This window comes from Octopus sinensis, unplaced genomic scaffold, assembly GCF_006345805.1.
Source record: "Octopus sinensis unplaced genomic scaffold, ASM634580v1 Contig13132, whole genome shotgun sequence".
Classification (NCBI taxonomy): domain Eukaryota; kingdom Metazoa; phylum Mollusca; class Cephalopoda; order Octopoda; family Octopodidae; genus Octopus; species Octopus sinensis.
In genome coordinates this window covers 65001-89472 of record NW_021832850.1, presented here as the reverse complement: position 1 = coordinate 89472, position 24472 = coordinate 65001, and the positions used below count along the sequence as shown (strand labels likewise).

At 36.7% G+C, this 24472-nt stretch overlaps 1 protein-coding gene across 1 annotated transcript in view; it reads right to left on the bottom strand.

The window, feature by feature from the left end:
- The window catches only part of LOC115229593 (protein draper-like), a 42367-nt gene that overhangs the window by 5784 nt on the left and 12111 nt on the right, over positions 1–24472 (bottom strand). Inside the window, exons 2-6 of the mRNA XM_029799922.2 lie at positions 23211–23297; positions 19966–20118; positions 13366–13515; positions 12146–12289; positions 5207–5353 (exon numbers count right to left, since the gene is read on the bottom strand). Coding sequence (XP_029655782.1) covers positions 5207–5353; positions 12146–12289; positions 13366–13515; positions 19966–20118; positions 23211–23297 — 681 coding nt within the window. The remainder of the gene's footprint in view (positions 1–5206; positions 5354–12145; positions 12290–13365; positions 13516–19965; positions 20119–23210; positions 23298–24472) is intronic.

Sequence of the window (24472 nt, the reverse complement as noted above, 5' to 3'; positions counted from 1 at the left end):
TCTTTTTCCCACCACCACTACATCCCAACATTTATCAATACTACCAAAACACACATACCACCACCCACCACTACTACTATCTCGACTCTGACGAAACTCAACAACTCCATTTCCCTCTTCAATGTCAGTTTTCCCCCAACGTCAAACCTTTACTAAACCCAATTTTATTTAGTCCACTGCCTCTCTTCCACACATTTAAGTCGAAATCCAAAAATATGACGCTATTCTTTACGATGACTGCAATTTCAACCACCAGCCTGGAGCAAGATGCTTGATTTACAGACCCACACCAAAACAACAGACGCACCAAAACCAAATGAAATGATTCCCCTAAAATCTGCTGCTGTCCCCAACGCGAGATATTATTCTACAGCACTATTGTACGCTCACACATCTTCCAGGAATCGAAGTACAATCTCCTAGCCAACATCAGAAGCTTCATAAAACATAACATATCAGCCGCAGCTCTACCGTCACGTGATTTCCCCACTAATAAGGAAATAACGAAGCATCCAACAGAAACAAGAATAAAATCAACAGACCCAGCACAAACCTTGTCAACAACTCAGTAAACTGGAGATCATCCTATAGCAACAAAAACAAAACAAACAAACGACAAAACCGCCAATGTAACCACAGCTTTATCCACCAAATATTCCTTAACCAGACAAATTATTCTTTCTTATCCACCCGAAAGCTAGCAAAAAAGATTCAGATAAATGTTTTCACTGTCACACATTGTCGTTGTTATTACCCTCGACACAATATCTGCTCTTTTCGCTGATATTAAAACATAAGTCACTTTCGAGACCCTTGAAAAAGTCTAATCAAGCCACTACTCTAATCTCAGAATTTCTGCTGAATGCACAAGCCATCAGTTCATCCTTCAATGCGAAGGGATAAAAGATTTAACACTGGGTTACCGACCAGTGAGGAATATCACTGTGACCCGTGCAGATCGCAACGGCAGAAGAAAGAGAGGATTTGCCGTTTTACTACAAGACTCATTCACTGCAATTACAATGTTTCATGCACCAATGTTTACTGTGTATCATTACTTCCGTATAACAAACCAATGATTTTCTTATAATTGTTCTCTACAGGCCATCACAATCGCCTTTACTATTCTTCAAAGAATGTCTTAACAATGTTAATCCTTTATTCAACTGTATCAGTCTGGTATCTTTTTAATGGTAGGTGATTTCACAATTTCCCCTGCGTTGTCTAGTCTATTTATAACTTGAAAGCAGGTATCTGCAATTCAGTCCAAGACAACGCATCAGTGGAGTCACTTTATTGACTAATTTTTCCTTTTCCAACTCATGCTAGAGCCAACGAGCTTAGCAAAAACCTATTGGACAATGGAATGCAATCACTCAGGATCTTTCATTCACTGACTCATCTTTCGTTTATTCTCTCGCCCCAAATAGCATCAATACATCCTGGAAGCTATTTGAGGACACTGTCGCAAATACATATTGACGATACTCTCCATAACAGCCCATGAACCAAACTAATTATAAGCAAAAAATATATAAAAACCCTAATAAAGAAACTAAAAAGGATGAGTCAAAAATCGAGCGACTAAAGTATTGGCATCAGCGACAGGCGTACTTGACTGATAGAGTTTTTCTGGAATCAAGTAATGCAATCTAATATAAATCGATTCAATCCCAAAGTGTTCTACTCCTTTGCAAAAAGAAAATGGGCTGTAGCATTCGCTGAACCTTTGATTGATGAGGACACATTCTCTTAGTAAGCGAAAAGCCATGGGTGAGATTCTGCAGAAGCAATACTGCTCTGCTTTCAGCAATGCAAGTATGGTTAATCTGGACAGCATCTGTGAAGCAAACCTCCTGCACACTCTATCCATTATATCTCTTGACGTCCTGCATATCAGAGCACTTAGAAGCAAAATTAAAAGCAACTGAGGTGTGAGTCCCGATATCTTTCCCACTAGAGTTCGGAGGGGGGGGGGATGATGACATGAATTTGTATTGTCTCTAACTATTCTCTGAATAAAATCACTAGACGTTGGTTATTTTGCTGAAAATCGATTGTCCCAGTTTTCAAAATGGTAAAAAAATTACCCCCACCGAATTACCAGTCTTACTTCATTATCAAATTATTTGAGAGAGGGGTGAGGTCTCGAGTAAGTCACTTCCCTTACGTTGTCGACTTATTTCCATACAATATGTTTTTACAACCAGCAGCGACTTCTTAAGACAGCGCTTGCATCATTTTGACCACACCCTAAAGGTCCTGAGGGTTCCATTGCAGATGCCATTTATCCTTGCCTTCAGCGAGGCTTTCGATAAAGTTGATGGCATTATACTGTCAAAGTAACTATCCAACACACAAATCAGAGGGAAATTTTAGAAGTGTTTCCTGATGAACAGACCCAGCATGTGGTGTTCAATGGTGTTCGATGAAGCTCAGCACTTGTCATTATTGGAATTCCTCAAGGCCCTGTATTGGATCCATTTCTCTGTGTCATTTACTTTTGTGGCACCACTGACGTTATCAATATCACCAATATAAAAACTTTCGCGTATGACTCAAAGATTTTGAAGGTCATCGACAGTGTAGGAGAACAAAAAAAACATCCAGTTGGATGTGCTCGCTGTTATCCAATGGGTGAAAAAAACACAATATGCAACTAAGCGATGATAAAGCTTATAATAATTCTGCTTGTCGTTAGGGTACTTAGCCCATCATTAATGCTTTCACGTGATTAGAGAAAAGGAGGACGAAAAGGGGAGAGAGAGAAAAGGAAGGCGAGAGAAACCTCCATGATATGAGATTGGGGGAACATAATTGTAAAGCTTTCACGTGATTAGTTGAAGGGAATTAGAGAACAAGAGGAAGAAATCGGAGAGAGAAAAGGAGGATAAGGTGGAAGTGAGGCATGAAGAGGGAGAAAGAAAAGAGGGAGAGAGAAAACAGAGGGAAGCGTCCATGACATGTGGTGAGGGGAACGTAATATTTATTACGTGGTTAAAAAAGTTAGTTGAAGGTAGTTATATAGAGGAGAGTTAGGAATAACATTTTAGCGGAGTGATGTTCTGGTAGTGAGATTAAGGAAAGGCAGAGAGGAGAGAGAGAGAGAGAGAGGAGAGAGAGAAGAGAGAGAGAGAGAGATGAGTGAGTGAGTGAGTGAGTGAGTGAGTGAGTGAGTGATTGGGTGAGAAGAGACAGACAGAGAGGGATGATGGTGGTGGTGGTGGTGGTGGGTGATGTTGGGTGCATAGTGGAAAGTACTTTTTTATAATTGAACTAAGTTTTTTATATCACCTACAAATTGACGCATGCGCATCCTAATCTTGCTTGCATTCACCTTAGAAAGAAACCAGTTTCTGTTCGCCTGTCATATGCAATGGTTATCAATAAATCACAAGGGCAGACACTTTGATAAAATGGGGTTGTTCTTGCCTAAACTTGCATTCGGTCACGGTCAGGTATATGATGCATTCGGAATGGCTCTCAGATTATCTGATGTTAAAGTTATCAACACTGACAAAGGAAAAGAAACGGGAAAACTTACACGAAGGACATATTCTGCAAAGAAATATTGGATTGAAAAGTGTGCGCAAATTGAAATGTGTATTGGCTCCGACCCATCGACCTGCCGTATAATTTACCAACGATATGGTTTTCAGAGTGTGCCATACTGCATTAAATGTTTACCACCGTGAAAATGTGGGCCCAATATTTTATATATAAATATTTTTTTTAATATAAAATGTTTGCTTTCTAGATATGAAATTGTGACCATGTAAAATTTAAAATGTAAAACTTACCCCGTTTTGGAGATAAATGCAAAAATAAGAGTAAATATTTATTTTATGGGTGCTGTGTATTAAATCTATAGAATTGTGCATAAAGTATATAATGATATATATTTCTTTACTGTCCACAAGCAGCTAAACATAGAGGGGAGAAACAAGGACAGACAAAGGATTAAGTCGATTACATCGACCCCAGTGCGAAATTGGTACTGTATTTATCGAGCCCGAAAGAATGAAATGCAAAGTCGACCTCGGCGAATTTTGAACTCAGAACGTAACGGCAGACGAAATACGCTACGCATTTCGCCCGGCGTGCTAACGTTTCTGCCAGCTCGCCGCCTTCAAGTATAAAATGATATATATAAAGTGCATTAAGTAATCATCGTTGTCTAATTTCCTTCACTTTTCAATGAAGAGCAGATGAGCAACTATCATTTGATACAGACAAAACACAGTCTACGCTTTCAGGCTTTTGTATAAAGTTTTCGGTAATAACCCAATAAGTTTACTATAATTCCATGAAATATTCACGGACCCCAAAAATTTGAATTAGTTCACTTCGGAAAAGTGGCTGCACATAAGCTACTATATACTGTTCTCTTACGTGAAACCTTAGTGGTATCAATCACCGTAAGGACCCTCGGAATAACAGTCGATAATAACCTAACATAGAGTGACCACATAAACAACAAAACTGACATGATCCGTATGTTGTGCTCCTGGATCCTAAGAATTTTCGGTTCAGAGATGCTCCTACCATTATCATTCTCTTCTCCACCAAGCCCGTCCTCATCTAGAATACCGTTGTGCGCTTTGGTCTCTCGACATGAAAGTAATATCATAAAAATTGAAGCACCCCAGAGATCAATCAAAGAAAAAGCAAGACATGTCAGGGCTTGAATACTGGGATCAGCTCCAGAACACACACTTTACACCCTCCAACTTCACATGAGCGCTATATCTTTCGTATAATGTGGAAAAATATTCCAATATTGTTCAAACAGTGTTGTTATCAACTGTAAAGTTCACCCTAGACTTGGACCCAATGCCATTCGCCCTCTACAAAAATCGTCCTCGCGATTACAACACTAAGACAGAAGCACTTCACCTCCACTGGCCCTGCTTTCTTAACATCATGCCAAGACACATAAAAGAAGAAAAAGTTCTCATGGTATTCAGGCATTTCCGGATGAATATCCCGAACAAATTCCAGATAAATCAAGTACACCCGGATAAATCTCTGCAAACAATAACTCTTTACTCGCATGGGCTAGGTGCCCAAAACATGATTGTAACATGAAGCATGATTAAATGTTTTATTAGTGCTGCTACTAAGTTAGTCATGGCCAGGGTTTATTCTGAGCGAAAGTCATTTAAGTATCTAAGTACCCGCATACCCTGAACAAATATGTACTTACCATATGTTCGCTTGTCACACTTCTCTCCATACCATCCATCTTCGCAGCCATCACCTTTACACTTTCCAGTAATTTGGTGACATGATTCCGCTCGAGAACAATGACATTCATTGATACAGTCTTTACCATACAATTGTGGTGGACATCCTAAATCGATAACATCGAAACCGTTTCTTTGTAAATGAGCATTAAAATAAAACAGTTATTGAATATAACATTCAATCTTACAAGATCTCACATATAATCAACAAGAGATTCTATGTTTCAAGAGTATCTCTTGATATAGAATCTCTTGATATAGAATCTCTTGATGTAGCTAACAAGAGATATTATATATCACATTTACAATCTTAAAATTGCAGAAATTCGGGCACATATAAGAACTCAAAAATTATGCGATTTCTGTATATGTAGAAGCTACATAAGCTACAGTTGAGACACTAGCGTATCCCGAGTGTGTGCCGCCCGGGGCGGCCCTTCCGTTTGCCACCCCGACCCCACAAAAGTACATATTGCCTATAGCAGACTCAAAAGTGATGCTCCTTTAAAAGTGCTGCCAGTAGCCGACTATCCCTACCGCCCCCCCAACTATAGCTATGCTAATGAGTTAAGAACATTTTAAAGCATCATAGCCGAGATGAGAGACTTAAAAGGATTATATCAAACAGAAATCAACAGTATGTTAACATTGCAGTTTTAAGTTACGGACACACTGGGCAGTTGTGTAGAGGCCTCTTGATTCTAGGGGCCCAATTATGATGTATATATGCTGTGTCTTCCTGTTAGTATGTATATATTGTAGGCACCAGTTCAATGACTTGCTCGTAGCGAGGGCTACATTGCTACTAAAGTTTGCTAAGGCCGTGTATATATGTATGGGTAATACATACATATATATATATATATTAATAAAAGGAATTCCAACCTTGTCTGATTTTCACGTTTTATTTACAATCTTATAATGATATAATATAAGATAATATAATAGAATAAAATAAAATAGTAGAATGTTAAATGTTCATTCTGATTGAACTAGTACTTTCATGCATTAAATTCTGCAATCTTCAGGTTCATGTAGTAGTGGTGACAGTCATGCTTCACAATTTTTGACTGTAGCGAGATGGTTAAAATGTGCCTTAAATACACCTGTGTGGGCTCCAGATTGCTAGGTTTTGCAAACCGTATTCTGACCAATCAGTGTGTAGCACCACTCAATTACTTAAGCTGATTGGTTGGTTTAGGCGTCACGCTTTGTTGAACATGTCAAGAGTCCTGTATCTTAACCCTGGCCAAGGCTGCAATTGTTGGACTATTTTTAGAAATGTTGTAAATAGCCTTTGTCAGGGATTTTTATATTTCAGTTGTCATCATCATCATTGTCAGCACCTTAATTATTGTTGCTAGTGGTAATGGTGGTGGCAATAGTACTTTTAACCCTAAATAAGATAATTTTCCTGCTATCTTCATCTTGATTACCTTTAGTATTGTTGTTGTTGTTGTTAGTGGTCATGGTCGTAGTAGTAGAAGTAATATTATACTTTATTATTTAGCTTGGGTTCGAATTTATCAATAAAATTCTTTTCTCTGATTTTCCTTTCGATTTCACTTGGGCTGTGTAATTTGTAGAATGGAGACATTATATATATTTTCCGACCACATGTTGCTAGGTGGTTACTCAAAGGTATCTGACGGACCTCTGGGTCTCTAATCTGTTGTCGGTGTACACATGAGCGTTCTGATAGTTCATTTCCCGTCTGCCCTACATATATTCCTTCACAATTTGGGCATTTGATGCAGTAAATTAAATTTCTGCTTTTGCAGTTCATATTCGCGTTTGTGAATATTTCCCCGGTTTTTGTGTTTATATTTTGGCCGGTATGTATGAATTGGCATGTGCCACATCGGCTATCATTGCATTTAGATACAGTGAATGTTTGGTCTTTGTTGCTAAGGTCAAATGTTGCCTCTGTTAGTAATTTTTCAAGTTTTTAGGCTGTCTTTTACTAAGAACCATAGCTCGATCCATGATTATATCTTTTAATGCATTACTTTGAGCAATGATTGGTAGGTTTGCTTTGGCAATGTGAAGATATTCTGGTGACATGGTGGTGTGTCACTATGAATGGTATGACTTGTTCTTGTTTTCCTCTTCCTTGGGTTGTCCTAAGTTGTTGTATGGGTATTTTTATAGCCCGCTGTATGCCATTTTCTATAAGTAGAGATGGGTATTTTTGTTTTAGCAAAAATTCTCTTAGTTCTGTTAGACGTTTGTTCCTGATATTTGCAGCTTCTACAATGGTACAAATTCTTCTGGCTAGGCAGTGTGGGATAATTAAGGTGCTGACAATGATGATGATGACAATTGAAATATAAAAATCCCTGACAAAGGCTATTTACAACATTTCTAAAAATAGCCCAACAATTGCTGCCTCGGCCAGGGTTAAGATACATGACTCTTGACATGTTCAACAAAGCGTGATGCCTAAACCAACCAATCAGCTTAAGTAATTGAGTGATGCTACATACTGATTGGTCAGAATACAGTTTACAAAACCTAGCTATCTGGAGCCCGCACAGGTGTATTTAAGGCACAGATTTAACCATCTCGCTACAGTCAAAAATTGTGAAGCATGACTGTCACCACTACTACATGAACCTGAAGATTGCAGAATTTAATGCATGAAAGTACTAGTTCAATCAGAATGAACATTTAACATTCTACTATTTTATTTTATTCTATTATTTTATCTTATATTATATCATTATAAGATTGTAAATAAAACGTGAAAATCAGACAAGGTTGGAATTCCTTTTATTAATATATTCTTCTATACACAATTACACACAACCGTATATATATATAATATATATATATATATATATATATATAGTTACTCCAACATGAACAAAGAGAAAACACAACAACGTGAGGATGTGGAACAGGTGTAGTGTTATTGGACGCCCAGGAAAGTAAAGAAGTAAGGAGGATTTAACGTTTCGCGCGGAGCACTTCGTCAGAAACATAGAAAAAGGAAAGGTCCAAGGAAGGGAAAACGGAGAAAGAGAATCGCCAACGATACACACGCGGTCACATATTGAACTGACAGGGAGGGAATGGGTGAAGAAAAAGTGCAAGAGAAGAAGGTATGTGTGTGTACGTGCGTGCGCTCAGATCTCTGTGTGCGTGTGTGTGCATGTGTTTTTGTAATGATGGCACGTGTTGTGTGTGTATGTGGTTGTTGCTGTTTATCTATGTGTGTGGTTGGGCATAGTATCGATTACGGTCATAGGAAGAATTTATAGTAGGAGTGACTTCTGTTGTGTGTCTACTTACACATGTGCGTAGAAATATATATATATTATATATATATATATGTGTGTGTGTGTGTGTGTGTGTGTGTGTGTGTGAAGTTTATTTGCCATCTCAATATGGCTAACCACTAGGGCTGATCTCCCATTGTAAATACCGATAGGGCACAGAAAGTGTGTCTATAGCAACCTGGAGGAGTTGGTCTCCTGGGGCTACAAGCTACAGTAACATCCACCCTTAGTGGTTAGCCATATTGAGATGGTAAATAAACAAATCGCAATATATTATCTAAGCATATTTTGGGTAAGTGTTCGTGACCGTAGCGTTGGTCCAAATGATTCTTTACTTTCAGAATGTTTTTCCAATGATGTTCCGCCTCTAAATTATTACATCCTGAAAACTTCGAAGCACAGGATACTATATCCATTGGCAAACCGTTTCTAACTCAAAAGCTATTGTCTCAGAGAGCACAGATTTTATTGGAGTTATTATAAGATTATTTACTCTCCGTGAGTTCTAAACATGTAAATCAATGCAATGGTCATTAAAGTTCTGGGCCACATCTTGTAAAATAAATCTAAAATTTACTAGATTCTTATCTCTCTTTCGACATTAATGTTCCGTCATATTTCTCTTGTCCGTTTCCCTAATCGACCTAGCAACAAATACCGAATAATGCTTCCTCTAGCCTAGTCTTAGTTTACACCTAAACATGTCTGTACAGTAAAGCTTGTACTGCGATTGCATTATCATTGTTTCTGTCTCTGTATCAAAATATCGTTTCTCTATCTAACGCTATCCGAAATGAGCGAAAAATACATCCAAACATCTTTTCCTCTTGTAAAATAATCTAAATCCATCCACATACGTAAAGAGCAATAAAAACACACGCATGTATTTGTCTTTAGAATATAAATAGACTCATTGATATCTCATTGAATGATTGATTGATTGACTGATTCATTGATGGCCTCTCTATAAAATTTGACGATGACCGAGCAGTAAGCATAATGAACAATTAAAGAACATAAAAAAAGAAATAAAGAAAATAGAAGATTCCTAAAATTACGTTTGTTAATCTGAGGTCAATGGAGAGAATGATTTTAACTGCACGACACCTCGACAAAGGACGAAACCGTACATAGGATCACAGCAGCTTCCTCCAGTTATTACACATTCTGTGATTCTGGAACTCTGGAAGTGACAGCATTTCCTTGGTGCAAATATGTGACTCTCCCACCACTGCAATGCAATGGTGCCATCTACGGATGCAAGTAATTTCAGCCATAAAGAATTAATAAGAAACAGGACTGGCTATACAACATTTCGACACGTAGTGTTTGGGTGAAAAAAAAAGCAACCTACGCTGCATCTTCCTACATCTGAAACTACGATCCCGACTGTATTTCATAGTTGGTGAGGTATGGAAAAAAAACCCTCAACTGAGTCACCATATCACGAAATGTGCCCACTGACAAGATTAAGTCAAAACAACGGAGTTTGTGTGCTTAAGAAGGGAATTATTAAAGTGGCTGAAGGGATCTCCAAACTTCGCATTAATATCCTAAAAAATTATTCAAGATGTTTGCCCTGCATTGTGGTTTCCATCCCAAGATGAAATTATGTTTCCATTTGTATCAGTTGCTCCTCCTTGGCCAGCCACTGCCAGCAATGAAGCTGTCGAAATGAAGGCTATATAATCCTATCATACTTCATCTGAATGAACTGAAAACAAGCCACTAAACATACACATACATTTAATGTGTGCAGATATACGCATTACCGATGTCCATTAACAACACTGAATTCAGCTGTCCATTAACAAGTCTTGTTTTTCACTATGTAAGATATCCAGCGTCCTCTTCCTCACCAAACAAGCTTGGTGGGATTATCAGTTTAATCACCGACAACCCGACTGTGTAAAGAATTGCACTATTACTTTTTCGATAGTATTTTCAAAGGAACAACCAAACCCAAATTATGAATGATATCCTATACAAGTTACCACTGTACCGACCAGACAATCGGATGTTGTTACACTTGCTCACGTTATCATAGCGTTTGAATAATGCCGCCTCAGGTTGGCTGGGCTGGCATCCCAACATCCCCTGAACAGAACACCAGTTTGCCGAAGGTCTATCCATTTACAGCTGAGTGAACTGGGGTAACGTCACAGAAGAAATTTACTCTAGAACTTACGCATCACTGGTCCGAGAATTGAAATACCGATTTTACAATCATGATGCAACACCCTAACCACCAGAACTTCCATCTCTCTCTCTCTTTCTGCCCCCCTCTCTCTCGAACAAGATTTGTTAAATAATTTGAGTTATATTTTCAAATGCAAATTATGTCTTTATTTGAAATTTATATTTTTATAGGGAAAACTTTTGCAGTCTGTAACACAATTTCTACCGAAAGTTATTATACTTAAAGTTTTTATGTAGATAAAATGATATAGACGCAAGCGAGGCTGTGGGATAAAAAGTTTGCTTCACTATCAGATTTGTCTGGGTTCAAGTCCTATTGCGTGGCACCTTGGATAAATGTCTTCTGCTATAACCCCAGGCCGACCAAAGTGTTGTGGTGGATTTAGCAAACGGAAACTGATAGGAGATTTTCGTGTGTAACATATGTGTGTGTGTATGTGTGTTGGTCTCCCACAATATCTTGATGACTAGTGTTGGTTTATATTTGCATAATAAGTAATGAGGTCGATTCATTCGACCAAATAAAACTTTTCAATACAGTAGCCCAGCATGGCTGCAGTCCAATGACTGAAGCAGAAATATCTGTCATCTTTCGAACTTATTTTGTATAACAATTAATACATACTTTTATTATTTTTTTATTTATATTTTTATATATAAAATCTTTATCTTGAGTTGAAAATTATTTCAAACCGCACAAAAGATACAATTATTTTACTTTTTCATAAATTAATTCAATAACATGCCTTCTCTTTTAATGGTCTGCCTTGAGTCAGTCTGAGAATTATTCTTATGCCTCTGAGCGTGTATGATAGTTCGTGTGTATGTAGATGTGTGGTTACTTACAATGCACTCATACTCACGAACACAAAATTACAAATACAGGCAGACATATGTGTATATATACACAACCACACAGATACACACAAACACACACTTCGTTTATTCTCCCCCCCCTCTCTTATAAGCTACTCCTCATCTACATGCACTGATACAAGCATACCTAAACACAGGCGTAGGAATAATTCTCAGACAGACTCAAGGGAGAAATTTAAAACAAAGGAAATGTCATTGATGAGGTCAAGAATAGCAACGAAATCACCTTGACACACAAGCAAACGATTGTTTAACGAACACATAAAACAAGCGATCGGTAAGTTAGGTTGTTAGATATTGAACCGTTTGACTAACAACGAAAATGTTATTTTGAACCAGTGCGTATGTTTACTGGGGCAATGACCCTCCCAATAAGTTTTCTTAAAGTTTTTTCAATAAAAAAATTGTGTTGATGATAAGATGTGTGATAAATTGTCGCTTGATAATAGGTTTTGGTGTCACTGATTATGCATGTTATGAAATACCACAAATACATTTGAATAAACAATTGGAAATCGCTCTTAATGTGAGAAATCAACATACCAAATAACTTAATACGATAAACTCCAGCTTTCCCATAAATATACAATTGGTTAGCCTTTACGTCACCGGTACAAATTGTTTTATTTGCGTTTGGTTTTAGTTTGCATTCCATATTATATGGATAGGTAACGTTCATTGTTGAATCTAGAGAGAACAGAATATACAATATACATAAAAATAGAAAATTTATGTCAGTAAATGTCAGGCTTAAGTAAACATAAATAAAACAAGTGTGTGTATGTGTGTGTATGCGTGAATGTGTGTATTTATACGTCACTAAAGTGAACAGGGTCAATACTCAGTACCAGTATTGCTAGAAATAAGAGTCAAATCAACTCAATAGCCATACATACACATACACATATTTATATATATGTCTGCATATTTGTGTATATATCATGAGATCTACTTCACAGCCCTTAACTGCTCCTTTAAAAACTGCAAATCACCATCTTCATCATCAACTGGAAATTGAGTATATATGGTATATTTAGCACCCTGTCAGCCAGATCCATGACTACATTTCGATACTAATTTGCAGTGATCTCATTTTTCTTACATTATCAATGCACTTGAGTTAGTATGACCCTTGCAGTGTCCTTTCTGCTAAATATTTTGGGCTTTTTATGTCTGCATAGAGAAAACTATTAAATACCACCGACTATTTTTCTTAGACGTGCTCTGAAATCAGCCGACATTCGTGAAATTGATAAATATATTGATGAAAGGAAGAGAAGAGAAAGAGAGAGCAAATGGTAAGGAAAGGTGTACCTTTGCACTGAAATACTTGCACTATTAACATTATTTTAGGTGGCGAGCTAGCATTTATTCCGGCGCTTTCCTCTTAAAATCCGTCGAGCCCGACTTCGCTTCTAATTCTTCGGGAGTCGATGAAATAAGAACCACCCTGCACTAATTCCAGTTTGGATTTTACAAAAACTTGTAAGAATCTACGTATATAAAACGTTGCCAATAATTTCAGAGATTCTGCTCACTAAGAATGATCGTTATAAATTTTCTAATAAGCATTAAAAAACCTGCTCAATCAACGTAAACCAATATTTTGATACTTTCATAAAATAATATTATTTTGTCATTCAATTGATAATATCTGAATACTGTGTATTTAAAACGAATTAATTTCGATTTATTGTCATGAAAAATATAACTACAACAATCATTATCGACAATATAATAGAATATGAAATGTTGTTTCTCACCTGTAAAATTACTGTAAATTTCTACAGTACTAAATCTGTATGTGTTTCTGAATGGTATTATTATTAGGGGTTTCACTGCATGTTTGTTATCAGAGGAAAATAAATAGGAATGCGTCTTCGACTCGTTCTTTATGAATTCATGATATTTTCCTGTATATAAAGAAATAAGTTTAGATTATTAAACTGAAAAATCGGAAAATGAATGCGAATAGCAACAAACGTGAACAAGTGTTCAGATAAGTAATGGTATATTTTAGAAACAAAAGAGATTTTTTACATTTGAATTACAACAAATATTAACACTAAGAAACTGATTATAGAAAGAGATTACAAATATTGTAAAAATGTTCTTTTATTTTCCGAAGATGCAGCTGTATTAGTCCTGGTGTACATACTCGAAGGAACAGCCTCTATTCAGTTTATATTTACATTGTGAAAGAAAATACAAAACAATCCCTCCATCACTACGTTATAGTGAAACATGTGGTGAGATTGTGAGATCTAATACTCTGAATAAGGAAGGCGCTGAGCTGGGAGAAACGTTATCACGTCGAACAAAATGCCTAACAGCATTTCGTCTCCTAAAACGGTGAGGTAGTGGAATCGTTAGAACGTCGCGCACGAAGGGCTTAACGGTATTTCATCCGTTTCTGAGTTCAATTTCCATTTTACTTTTCATCCATTTGGGGTCATTAAACTAACTATCAGTTGATCAACTTCCCACGAAATAGTTGCCCATGTGCCAGATTTTGAAAAATGAAATGAATAAATATATATATATATATACTAGCAGTATCGCCCAGCGTTTGCTCGGGTTTGTAGGGGAATAACTATATAAGCATTTTTAGTGAGTTATAGCCAAAAAATAGCAAAAAATGCATTAAAAATGGAATAAAAAATGATGGTAATTTGGTGTCTTCAAGCCATAAAGTCGTTTTCTAAAGAACGCTGGTCTCCTTGACAATGCTTTACGACGTTGATTTCCTTACACTCCCTTCCCACAGCTTCACGAGGGAGGGAAGAAGGGGGAGAAGCAACACAGCTGCAGATGTGACCATGGACGCCAACTCCGCCGCCATCGACACACGAAAAATATGCGTTAAAATGGAAAAAAATGATGTTTAAATTATTTTAAAATCGTAGACTCATTGTAGACGCGCGCTAATACCCAGACGGGCTCGATATGAATCACGACTATAAGATACCCGAATTTGGTTAAACTGCACCGCAAAATGTGGGAGTAGTTAGGAATCTAAATTGAAGGAGACAGACACTCACACAACTACAGTTTTATATATATACTAGCAGTATCGCCCGGCGTTGCTCGGTTTGTAAGGGAAATAACTATATAAGCATTTTTAGAGAGTTACTTCCCTTATAGATGCCAATTCGGGCTTTCTTAGCCATTTCTGTTTTGGTGTCTTCAAGCCATGAAGTCATTGTTCTAACGAACGCTGGTCTCCTTGACACACGCTTTACGACGTTGATTTCCTTACACTCCCTTCCCCACAGCTTCACGAGGGAGGGAAGAAGGGGAGAAGCAAACAGGTGCAGGTGTGACCATGGACGCCAACTCCGCCGCCATCGACACACGAAAAATTATGCATTAAAATGGAATAAAAATGATGTTAAATTATTTTTAAAATCGTAGACCATCGTAGACCGCGCGCTAATACCCAGACGGGCTCGATATGAATCACGACTATAAGATCCCCGAATTTGGTTAACTGCTCCGCAAAATGTGGGAGTAGTTAGAATCTAAATTGAAGGAGACAGCACACTCACACAACTACAGTTTTATATATATAGACTAGCAGTATCGCCCGGCGTTGCTCGGGTTTGTAGGGAAATAACTATATAAGCATTTTTAGAGAGTTACTTCCCTTATAATTCGGGCTTCTTAGCCATTTTTGTTTTGGTGTCTTCAAGCCATGAAGTCGTTGTTCTAAAAGAACGCTTGTTTCCTTCACAACGCATACGACGTTGATTTCCTTACACTCCCTCCCCACAGCTTCACGAGAGAGGGAAGAAGGGGCAGAAGCAAACAGGTGCAGCTGTGAGCGTGGACGCCACAACTCGCCGCCATCGACATACGATGCATTTTTATGCATTAAAATGGAATAAAAAATGATGTTAAATTATTTTTAAATCGTAGACTCATCGTTGACGCGCGCTAATAGTCAGACGGCTCGATATGAATCACGACTATAAGATACCCGAATTTGGTTAACTGCACCGCAAAATGTGGGAGGAGTTAGGAATCTAAATCGAAGGGGACAGACACTCACACAACTAGAGTTTTATAATATAGATATAAACCTATATTGTTAGTAGTAAACTCACTGCTTGTTACAAGGTGACCGGTAACCCATTACAATATGTAGCGGCGAAAGGTCAACATGTTGTTCTGAACTGACCAAGGAATTTTTTTTTTAGATATAAATGATTACTTAATGTAGTTATGTTTTTAGCTTCTGCTTTTTCCATAATCGCATGTGAGTATTTTATTTATATTCCCTCGTAAGCTCTACTGACGAAGAATGTATCCGTTATAGGATTATTTTCCGAAATTGATTCAATATAGAGATAGCGAAATTTAAATTTTCTAAAGGTAGTTGCCCGCTTTCAGTTCAATTTTACTGTAACAAGTGCATTAAAAGTGGATAAATCAGTGTTTGGCTTTAGAATAACCTTCTTTAGCCCTTAATTATAAGATGTGTGATATTCAACCGTAAAGGTTTTTTAATATACTGCCACGCTTTATGATGGAATCCTTTTCTGTAAGGGACTTCATCCTATATATATATATTATATATATATCTAATATATATATATATAATATAATATATATATAATATATGATATATATATATATATATTTATATATATGTATATATGTATGTATGTTGTATGTATGTATGTATGTATGTACACACACACACACACACATATATATATATATATATATAAATATTACATACATATATGTACATACCTTCATATATATGTGTTATATACATGCATATATGGGTACAGGACATCACAAACGTGTGAACACAATGTGAAACGAAAACAAAAACATAGAAAACGAACTTTTTTTCGAACAATGAAATAAACAAACAGAGAAACGAGACATGATACACTTGTGTGAGTGAGTGTGTTTATGTTTGTGTGAGAATATATAGATATTGTTACGAATGGGGAAAATTACAACTTCTAGTTCGCACGACGTGGATTAGAACACTCCTCTCTGGTTTTATAAGCGAAGGCAGTGTGGGTTTGGCGTAACTGGCTGTGTAAGCGAACGCAGTACGATTTGGGGGGTCTCATTCATAGATTTCTTAATTAATTATTATTTTTTTTGTAACTAAACAGTTTGAAACTTCGGATACTGGTTGAATGTGACACGTAGAACGCAATTTACTCTTAACGTTCTTAACAAAATTTTGTATTTTAAAGTTATTTCGTGATAAAAGTTGTCGTGTTAAAGTTGTCTTCAGCTGAAAGAAAATTACTTACTGCTCTTGCGAAAGTAATGGAAGAGCAGTAACTTCCGGGTCATCGGGTCATGAAAGAGAGAAAAGTATAAAAGAAAGAAAGGTGGGTGAGAAAAACAGAAAGTTCTTTAACAGGGAATACTTTACTGTGTGTGTGCGTGTGTATCCATATTACATGAGTTACATGCTATGAAACGGTCCAAAACTCTATCAACAAAATATAAGACTTTGTAAGATTAATAACTTTATACTGAGAAGGTCTTACAGAAAAAGAATATGACTATATTACCAATTTTAGATGAATACTAGACTCTTATATAGCATACAAAAGTCCACACACTGAAAATAATAACTAAAGCATGCTAAGGATCTACTGACATATACATCAATATCTCCTTACCAGATGATTGAAATTAAGACAATAATAGCTGGTCCAGCATGGGAATAACTAATAGAAATCGTTCTTGGGTTATTCTCAAGTATACCAGAAGTTTCATAGCAGATACTAAGCATCTTCCGAAAACAGTCGATGAAAATCACTGATAGAATCTTTCAATGTTCTGAGTCCTTTATTCAAACGTCTCTCGCGAAATACGAACAGGTTATTAAATCCTGGTTGGATCATTATAAGATGACTTCCTCACCGCTTGACAAAGTATCTGTAATAGGACAAAAGTTTCTTCTGGAGACACTACTTTATGTTCCCATGATAATTTTATTCTATTTTTATATCATTTCTTTATTTGTATGATATTCTAATCTATACATACACACCCTCTATACAAGATATATATGTCCTTAGTATATTAATCTAATCCCTTCATAAGCATGTAACCACCCTTTTATAAAGAAAAAAAACCCACAATCCTGAAGAGATTCTACCCTTATTATTCAAAATGATACTTAATTCTCATCATTGGAATTCTTGAAATTATGCAATTATTTATAGGCTGAATCGAAACGTACACGCAAGCTTTTCTAAAATTTATTGTATTCAGATTTTATCTTGGAATTATCTAAATGAATCAATTTACAACCCTTACCACCACTCTCCGTTTCCCAGCTTTAATTAGATAATACTTATAACAATCCCATACATATTTGGGGAGACTTTCCTTGAATGTGTTGGCGATTAAACCAGTGAAATTTTGGATACATTAATCCCTTGAAAGATAATACATCCTAAAGTTGACTACATACACACACATATATATAGATAATATTTAGTATATACCTATATATATATATATATATATATATATATATATATATATATATATGTGTGTATATATATATATATATATATATATTTATATATATATATATATATTATATGTATGTATATATATGTGTAACGGGAAGCTTTATGAAATAACAAAAGACGAAGGCAGGTGGAATACAAACCAACAATGTTATAGTATGGCGCTCAGGAATATAAATAAAACAAGTTTTTTACGTTTCGAGCCTACGCTCTTCAACAGAAAGATACACAGAACAGAAACACGGAGAGAAACAAGGAGAGAAAAAAAATGCGTGCAGAATCTAGCGAATAAATATGGCGATCTGATTCCAGCCAGAAGTCAAAGATCAAACGTGTATGTGTGTGTATGTTTGTGTGTGTGTGTGTATGTATATATATGCGTGTTTATGTTTGTGTGTGTGTGGGTTTGTGTGTGTGTGGGTTTGTGTGTGTGTGGGTTTGTGTGTGTGAATATATGCATTTGTGTACGAACGTATGTATGTGTTTGTTGAGTGTAACATCATCATTGTCATCATCGTTTAACGTCCAACTTCTTTGCTCACCTGGTTTAACGTTTTGACAGAATGTGGCAAGACAGCAAAATGCATCGAGCTCCAGTCCCTGCTTTGGTATGATTTCTACGATTGGTTGCTCTGCTCAACGCCAAGCAGTTTGCAGTGGGCTGGGGCTTTCTTTCTCGGTGATAGTAGCGCTAGTTAGGTCAGGAGCAAATTTCCAAGGGAATACTCCCTCGATTGAGTGGGGACACAGTATTGAGGGATGTGGTTTCTGTCAGGTGTACAGGCGTTAAAGTATAATAACGTACAGGAACAAGTGTCTTGATGTAGAGGAGATATAGCACTACCCTTTATGAAAGGTAAGAAATACATTACGGTGATGAGGTGTTAGGGGTTACCCTCAAGAGACAAAGGAAATATAAGTGAGAACAGAGAAAGAAAATCAGAAAGTGTGGGCAAGCAGTGATAAGTTAGCAATTCTGTGAAAAGAGAATGGGAAATGGTTAGTGATGGGGACAGAGAGGAATCCGGTGAATGTGGAACACGTGCAAGTATCGTTAAGGCTGAATCTCAGTTTTGGGACCACTCGATTTCGGTGATCGAGTGGACATTGCACCTCATTGTAATTTTTCTTCGTCTTATTTTAATCCACTTTTGTTATTTTAAAGTTCCCCGATTTGTATTGTCCCTTCTTTGTTGGCCCCTTGTGGGTAATAAAAAATCATGAATCTCAGTTTTGTGGGAGGGAGTGAAGGGATTAGGAGAGGATGAGTGAAGAGGTGGAGGAGAATATAAGTGATAGAATATAATAAAGGGTGTGAAAAGCAACAGTATAATGCGACCTTAGATGAGAAATGGGGAAGTTTCATGGTGTATGGGGTTTTCGGAATCGGAGTCTAGCGGGAAATAGAGGTGGAAATTGCGTATATGTGTGTTTGTATGAGTCATGTATATATGGGTGTATGTGATGTCGTGTGCATGTGTGTGTATTTCAAGAATGTGATAAATGTTATTTGTCAGTATACAATAATAGTGTAACATATTTTCGTTTATAGGATTTAAACTGTTGTTTTACGGAAACAGGATTATTATTGTTCTGCATATCTCAAACTTTCTTATATTAAAGGAATCTGTAGTGCAAACTATTTGTTTTTCATATGAATTAATACCTTCATATCTCTGCACGTTAGTCAAACAGAATTAAAAAATGTCGGGAATAAAAATTACGCTTTAAACAATAGTACTTTTTAGCAGTATCTTCAGACAACCAACTTTTAATGAAATTGTAATTTAAACAGAATATATAAGAATGTAATGTTCAGCAACCCTGCTATTTGTAACTTACGTTTTTGACAATATGGCTTTTTAAATCCAGGTAAGCATCCATTTTTACATTTACTAAGGATTTGGAACTGACAGTCACTAAGGTATTTACAGTTACATTGGTATCTCTGGTCTTTCCCAAACAAGTCAACACCTTTATGATCGTTACAACTTTCTGAAAACAAATAATACATCAACAATATTACAAAATCTCTTTCAATTATTGTCTTAATACATAATATTGATTTCCTTCATATTAAACTATATCTATGTTATATAAAAAGCTTTAGATGAATATAGCGTTGTGATTCATATAATTTAAAGAGCATTAGCAATCTCAGTGATAAGGAATAAATTAATCTATTAGAATCGGTTCACAAACGGTTTACTTCTGCGACGCTCCTCTGTCTGCCCTAAACATTAATTTACTATTTATCGCACATTTTTGATTTAAGAAGTGAAAGAAAATTGATAATTAGTGTCTATGAACTACAGATTCTGAGGGTTTTAAAATATATTTCGTGTATATATTTTCCTCACATTTAATGACGCATGCTTAATGCTTTTGTTGTTCTTTATCCGTCACTCAGCATTGACTGAGTTGATCTACGATTGAAGGCTTTACACCTATGTCTATCCCATTTCTACTCAACCCATCCCATATATTTTTCTCTCAGAGAATTACTATATGAGTTTATCTGGTCAACTAACGAGAGGAGAGGTGCCACTCATCAATGCAGAATATTAGGTTTGTCATTTTTTTCTAATAATTCTGAATTATTGAAATTCTTAAAAAATTAAGAGGTTCTTTCCATTTGCTTTATTTACTCCCAGGAAAAACGGTGAGATGTGCCTAGTAGTACTGGGATAAATTGAAGATTTAACATTCGTAGAGGAGAATACACAAACACGTATATTTTTTCTTAAGCTTTGTTAAAAACTGGTTATTCCACATTAACAGCTTTGTCAACTTTTATTGCGTGGAATATAAATGTTTCACAACCTTCAAAGCAGAGGTCCATTGTACACTTTTATGAACTCGAAAATACAATACAATTGTTTCGACACATCTAGCATCTAGCATCGATCCCTCACGGGTGGGATACTTCTCAACTGTGTCAGGCGCATCCGACCGTGCAGATGTGTCTCTTCGTGTGATTAACAGGTACGAGGGACGTTCAATAAGTAATGCTCCTGACCCACTTGCATTTCTTTGGTCTAGCTGAAACTTTGCATGTGCAATTATTTATACCTCTATAGATTAAGTGGCAAATTAAATCAGAACTAATTGGGGTTTCTGATTTACAGTGTGTTGAACTGAGTCAAGCGTGAAATGGAGCCTGTTAATGTCGAGCAGTGATCTGGTTTTTGTATTTGAAAGGACGCACACCATGGAGACTTTTGATGAAATGAAAGTAACTTATGGTGATGATGCCCCATCATATGACCTTGTAAAACGCTGGCATCGTGAATTCAAACATGGTCGGAACTCTGTGTAACAGCTCCCAGATCTGGTCGCCCCCCTTCTGTCATTGATGAGGCATCTGTCCGTCAAGCTGAGGCTGCCATTTTGGAAGATCGACGCATAACTATTCGCCAAATAGCCCATGAGGTCACGATTAGTACCGGGTCTGTGGAGACTATCATTCATAACCATTTGCATATGCAAAAGGTGTCTACCAGATGGATTCCCAGGTTGCTCACACCTTTCCAGAAGCAAGAACGCGTTGAGTGCTCGACGATGAATTTGGAGATGTGCCAAAAAGATGAGTCAAAATTTTTCAAAAGACTGATTACACAGGATGAAATCTGGGTCCATCACTATGATCCAGAGACCAAAGCCCAGTCAATGCAGTGGAAGCACCGTGACTCACCTCCTCCAAAGAAGGCAACGGTGCAGCCCTCCGCTGGCAAGGACATGTTCACAGCCTTCTGGGACCAGGACGGAGTAGTGATGACAGATTTCCTGGCAAAAGGTACCACAATTACAAGAGCCTATTATGCTTCACTTTTGAAGAAATTAAGAGAAGCTATCAAAATCAAGAGTCGGGGCAAGATCAGCAAAGCCATCCTCCTCCTGCAGGACAACGTTCTGGTCCACAACTCGAGTGTCGCCAGATCAGAAGCACAGGCGTGCGGCTATGAACTCCTCCCCCATCCCCCTACTCTCCTGACCTTGCACCCTCTGATTTTCACCTCTTCCCAGCCATGAAGTTGCTTTTGAAAGGAAAGCGTTTCCCAGATGATGCAGCCTTGATTTCTGAAGTCACGTCGTGGTGAGAGAAATGCGTAACTCTAGGTGGTTCCTATGTAGAAAAAGACCAACAACTGTGCCAAGTTTCGTTGCTCTACTGCTATGGGAAGCGGGTCAGGGACATTACTTATTGAACGCCTCTCGTAGAACTCGTTAAAATAACAGTTCCGCAATGTATCCTCTCTCTTAGTGTAAAGAAAAGTAGCAAATTATAGGACATAGCTTCATTATAAATAAATGACTCCGCGTGTAATAATACGGGTGATATTCCCATCACTTTTCGAAGCAAACTAAATCCGAAAAGAATAATGCGTAGTATTTGGTATGATAATATAAAATTTATCATATGAACACTGTAAACAAAAACATGTTAATAATGTTAACATCAGCTACATTTTAATTTTATTATAACGAAAGGTATCTACTTTGAAAAATTTAGAAATGAATTTTTTCTGATATTTAAAATTCATATTATTAGTTATATATACACATATATATATATTATATATATATATATATATATATATATATATATATATATGTATATATATAATATATATATATATATATATATATATATATATAGATAGATAGATAGATAGATAGATAGATAGATAGATAGATAGATATATAGATATATTAAAATATGTAGCCATGAGAAAACTTTTCTAATGCTTTCTGCCTAAAATTGATTCATAGTTATCAATTGATACGTATCTTCTCTTGCTCTTAGTCATTCTCTGTCTTCTTATAGAATACGCATCGTGGTCCTCTTTGTCTTCTTTACTGTGATGGTAATTTACAGAACGGAATCAGTATTTCAGACATGTGTGAACATGTACACGTACATATAATTACATATAATAGCACTCACAATGCAATAAGAAACCGCACTCTATTGAAGGATTCTAAAACTATTACAGGGTGATGGAACATGCAAAATATGAGAGCAAGAGCTGTATCATGTTATTCTATTAAATGATATAAAATAACACTAATACTACTAAACTTACCAGGTTTTCTGAAGCAAGTCCTTTTACAATAATGTTCTTCCCTCTTATTATCTGCGACGCAATCTCCTTTGGTGATATCACATTGGTCTTTAATATAAATAAAAAAAGATTTTTTAATTTTTAGCTGACATCAAGTGGAATAACTTATAAATCTTGTGGAATATAAAAAAATGATATTTATGTTCATCCCAGCCATATGAATGCCATAACCAAAATGTTTGTTAGTGAAAATAAAAATCTAGTGAAAACTTTTCCGCGAAAACACAAACTGGGATATTTCTAGAAACGCTTTAATATCCTAATATGCGTAGAGATGTTTTTGAACACCTTAACTGTTTATGAACGTGTTAATACATCAGTACACAAAGGGGCTTGGTCCCTCCCCCCGCGAAAAATAGCAAATAGATTTATGTCTGTTGATGGGGAAAAAGTTTACCGTTACACATATCAGGATTACGTCCCCCTGAACTATGAAAGCCCCACATGTTCGGTCTTATATAGAAACGATACTGTTTCAGATCAGCTCTCTCCACAAACAGATTTGACGAAGCTAAAAAGGCGTTATATCTTCTTAAATTGTATCTTATTTCAGTCACTAATTGGATCCATGCAAGGGCAACGCATTGAAAACTTCAGTAGAAAGAATCAGCACAAGTACTTATTTTGTAAGCTGGTGCTCATCCTATTGGCCTCATTTACCGAATGGCTAAGATAAGGGGACGTAAACATAACAACATCGGTTTTCCAGCGGTGGTATGTAAGAAATACGAGGGGCGTTCAATAAGTAATGCCCCTGACCCACTTGCATGCGCACTTACTTATACCTCTATAGATTAAGTGGCGAATTACAGCTCTGAACTAATTGTGGTTTCTGATTTACAGGTGTTTGAACTGAGTCAAGTGTGAAATGGAGCCTGTTGAGTGTCGAGCAGTGATCTGTTTTTGTATTTGAAAGGACGCACACCACGGGAGACTTTTGATGAAATGAAAGTAACTTATGGTGATGATGCCCCATCATATGACCTTGTAAAACGCTGGCATTGTGAATTCAAACATGGTCGGAACTCTGTGGAAACATCTCCCAGATCTGGTCGCCCCCTTCTGCCGTTGATGAGACGTCTGTCCGTCAAGTTGAGGCTGCCATTTTGGAAGGTCAACGCATAACTATTCGCCAAATAGCCCATAAGGTCAAGATTAGTACAGGGTCTGTGGAAACTATCATTCATGACCATTTGCATATGCAAAAGGTGTCTGCCAGATGG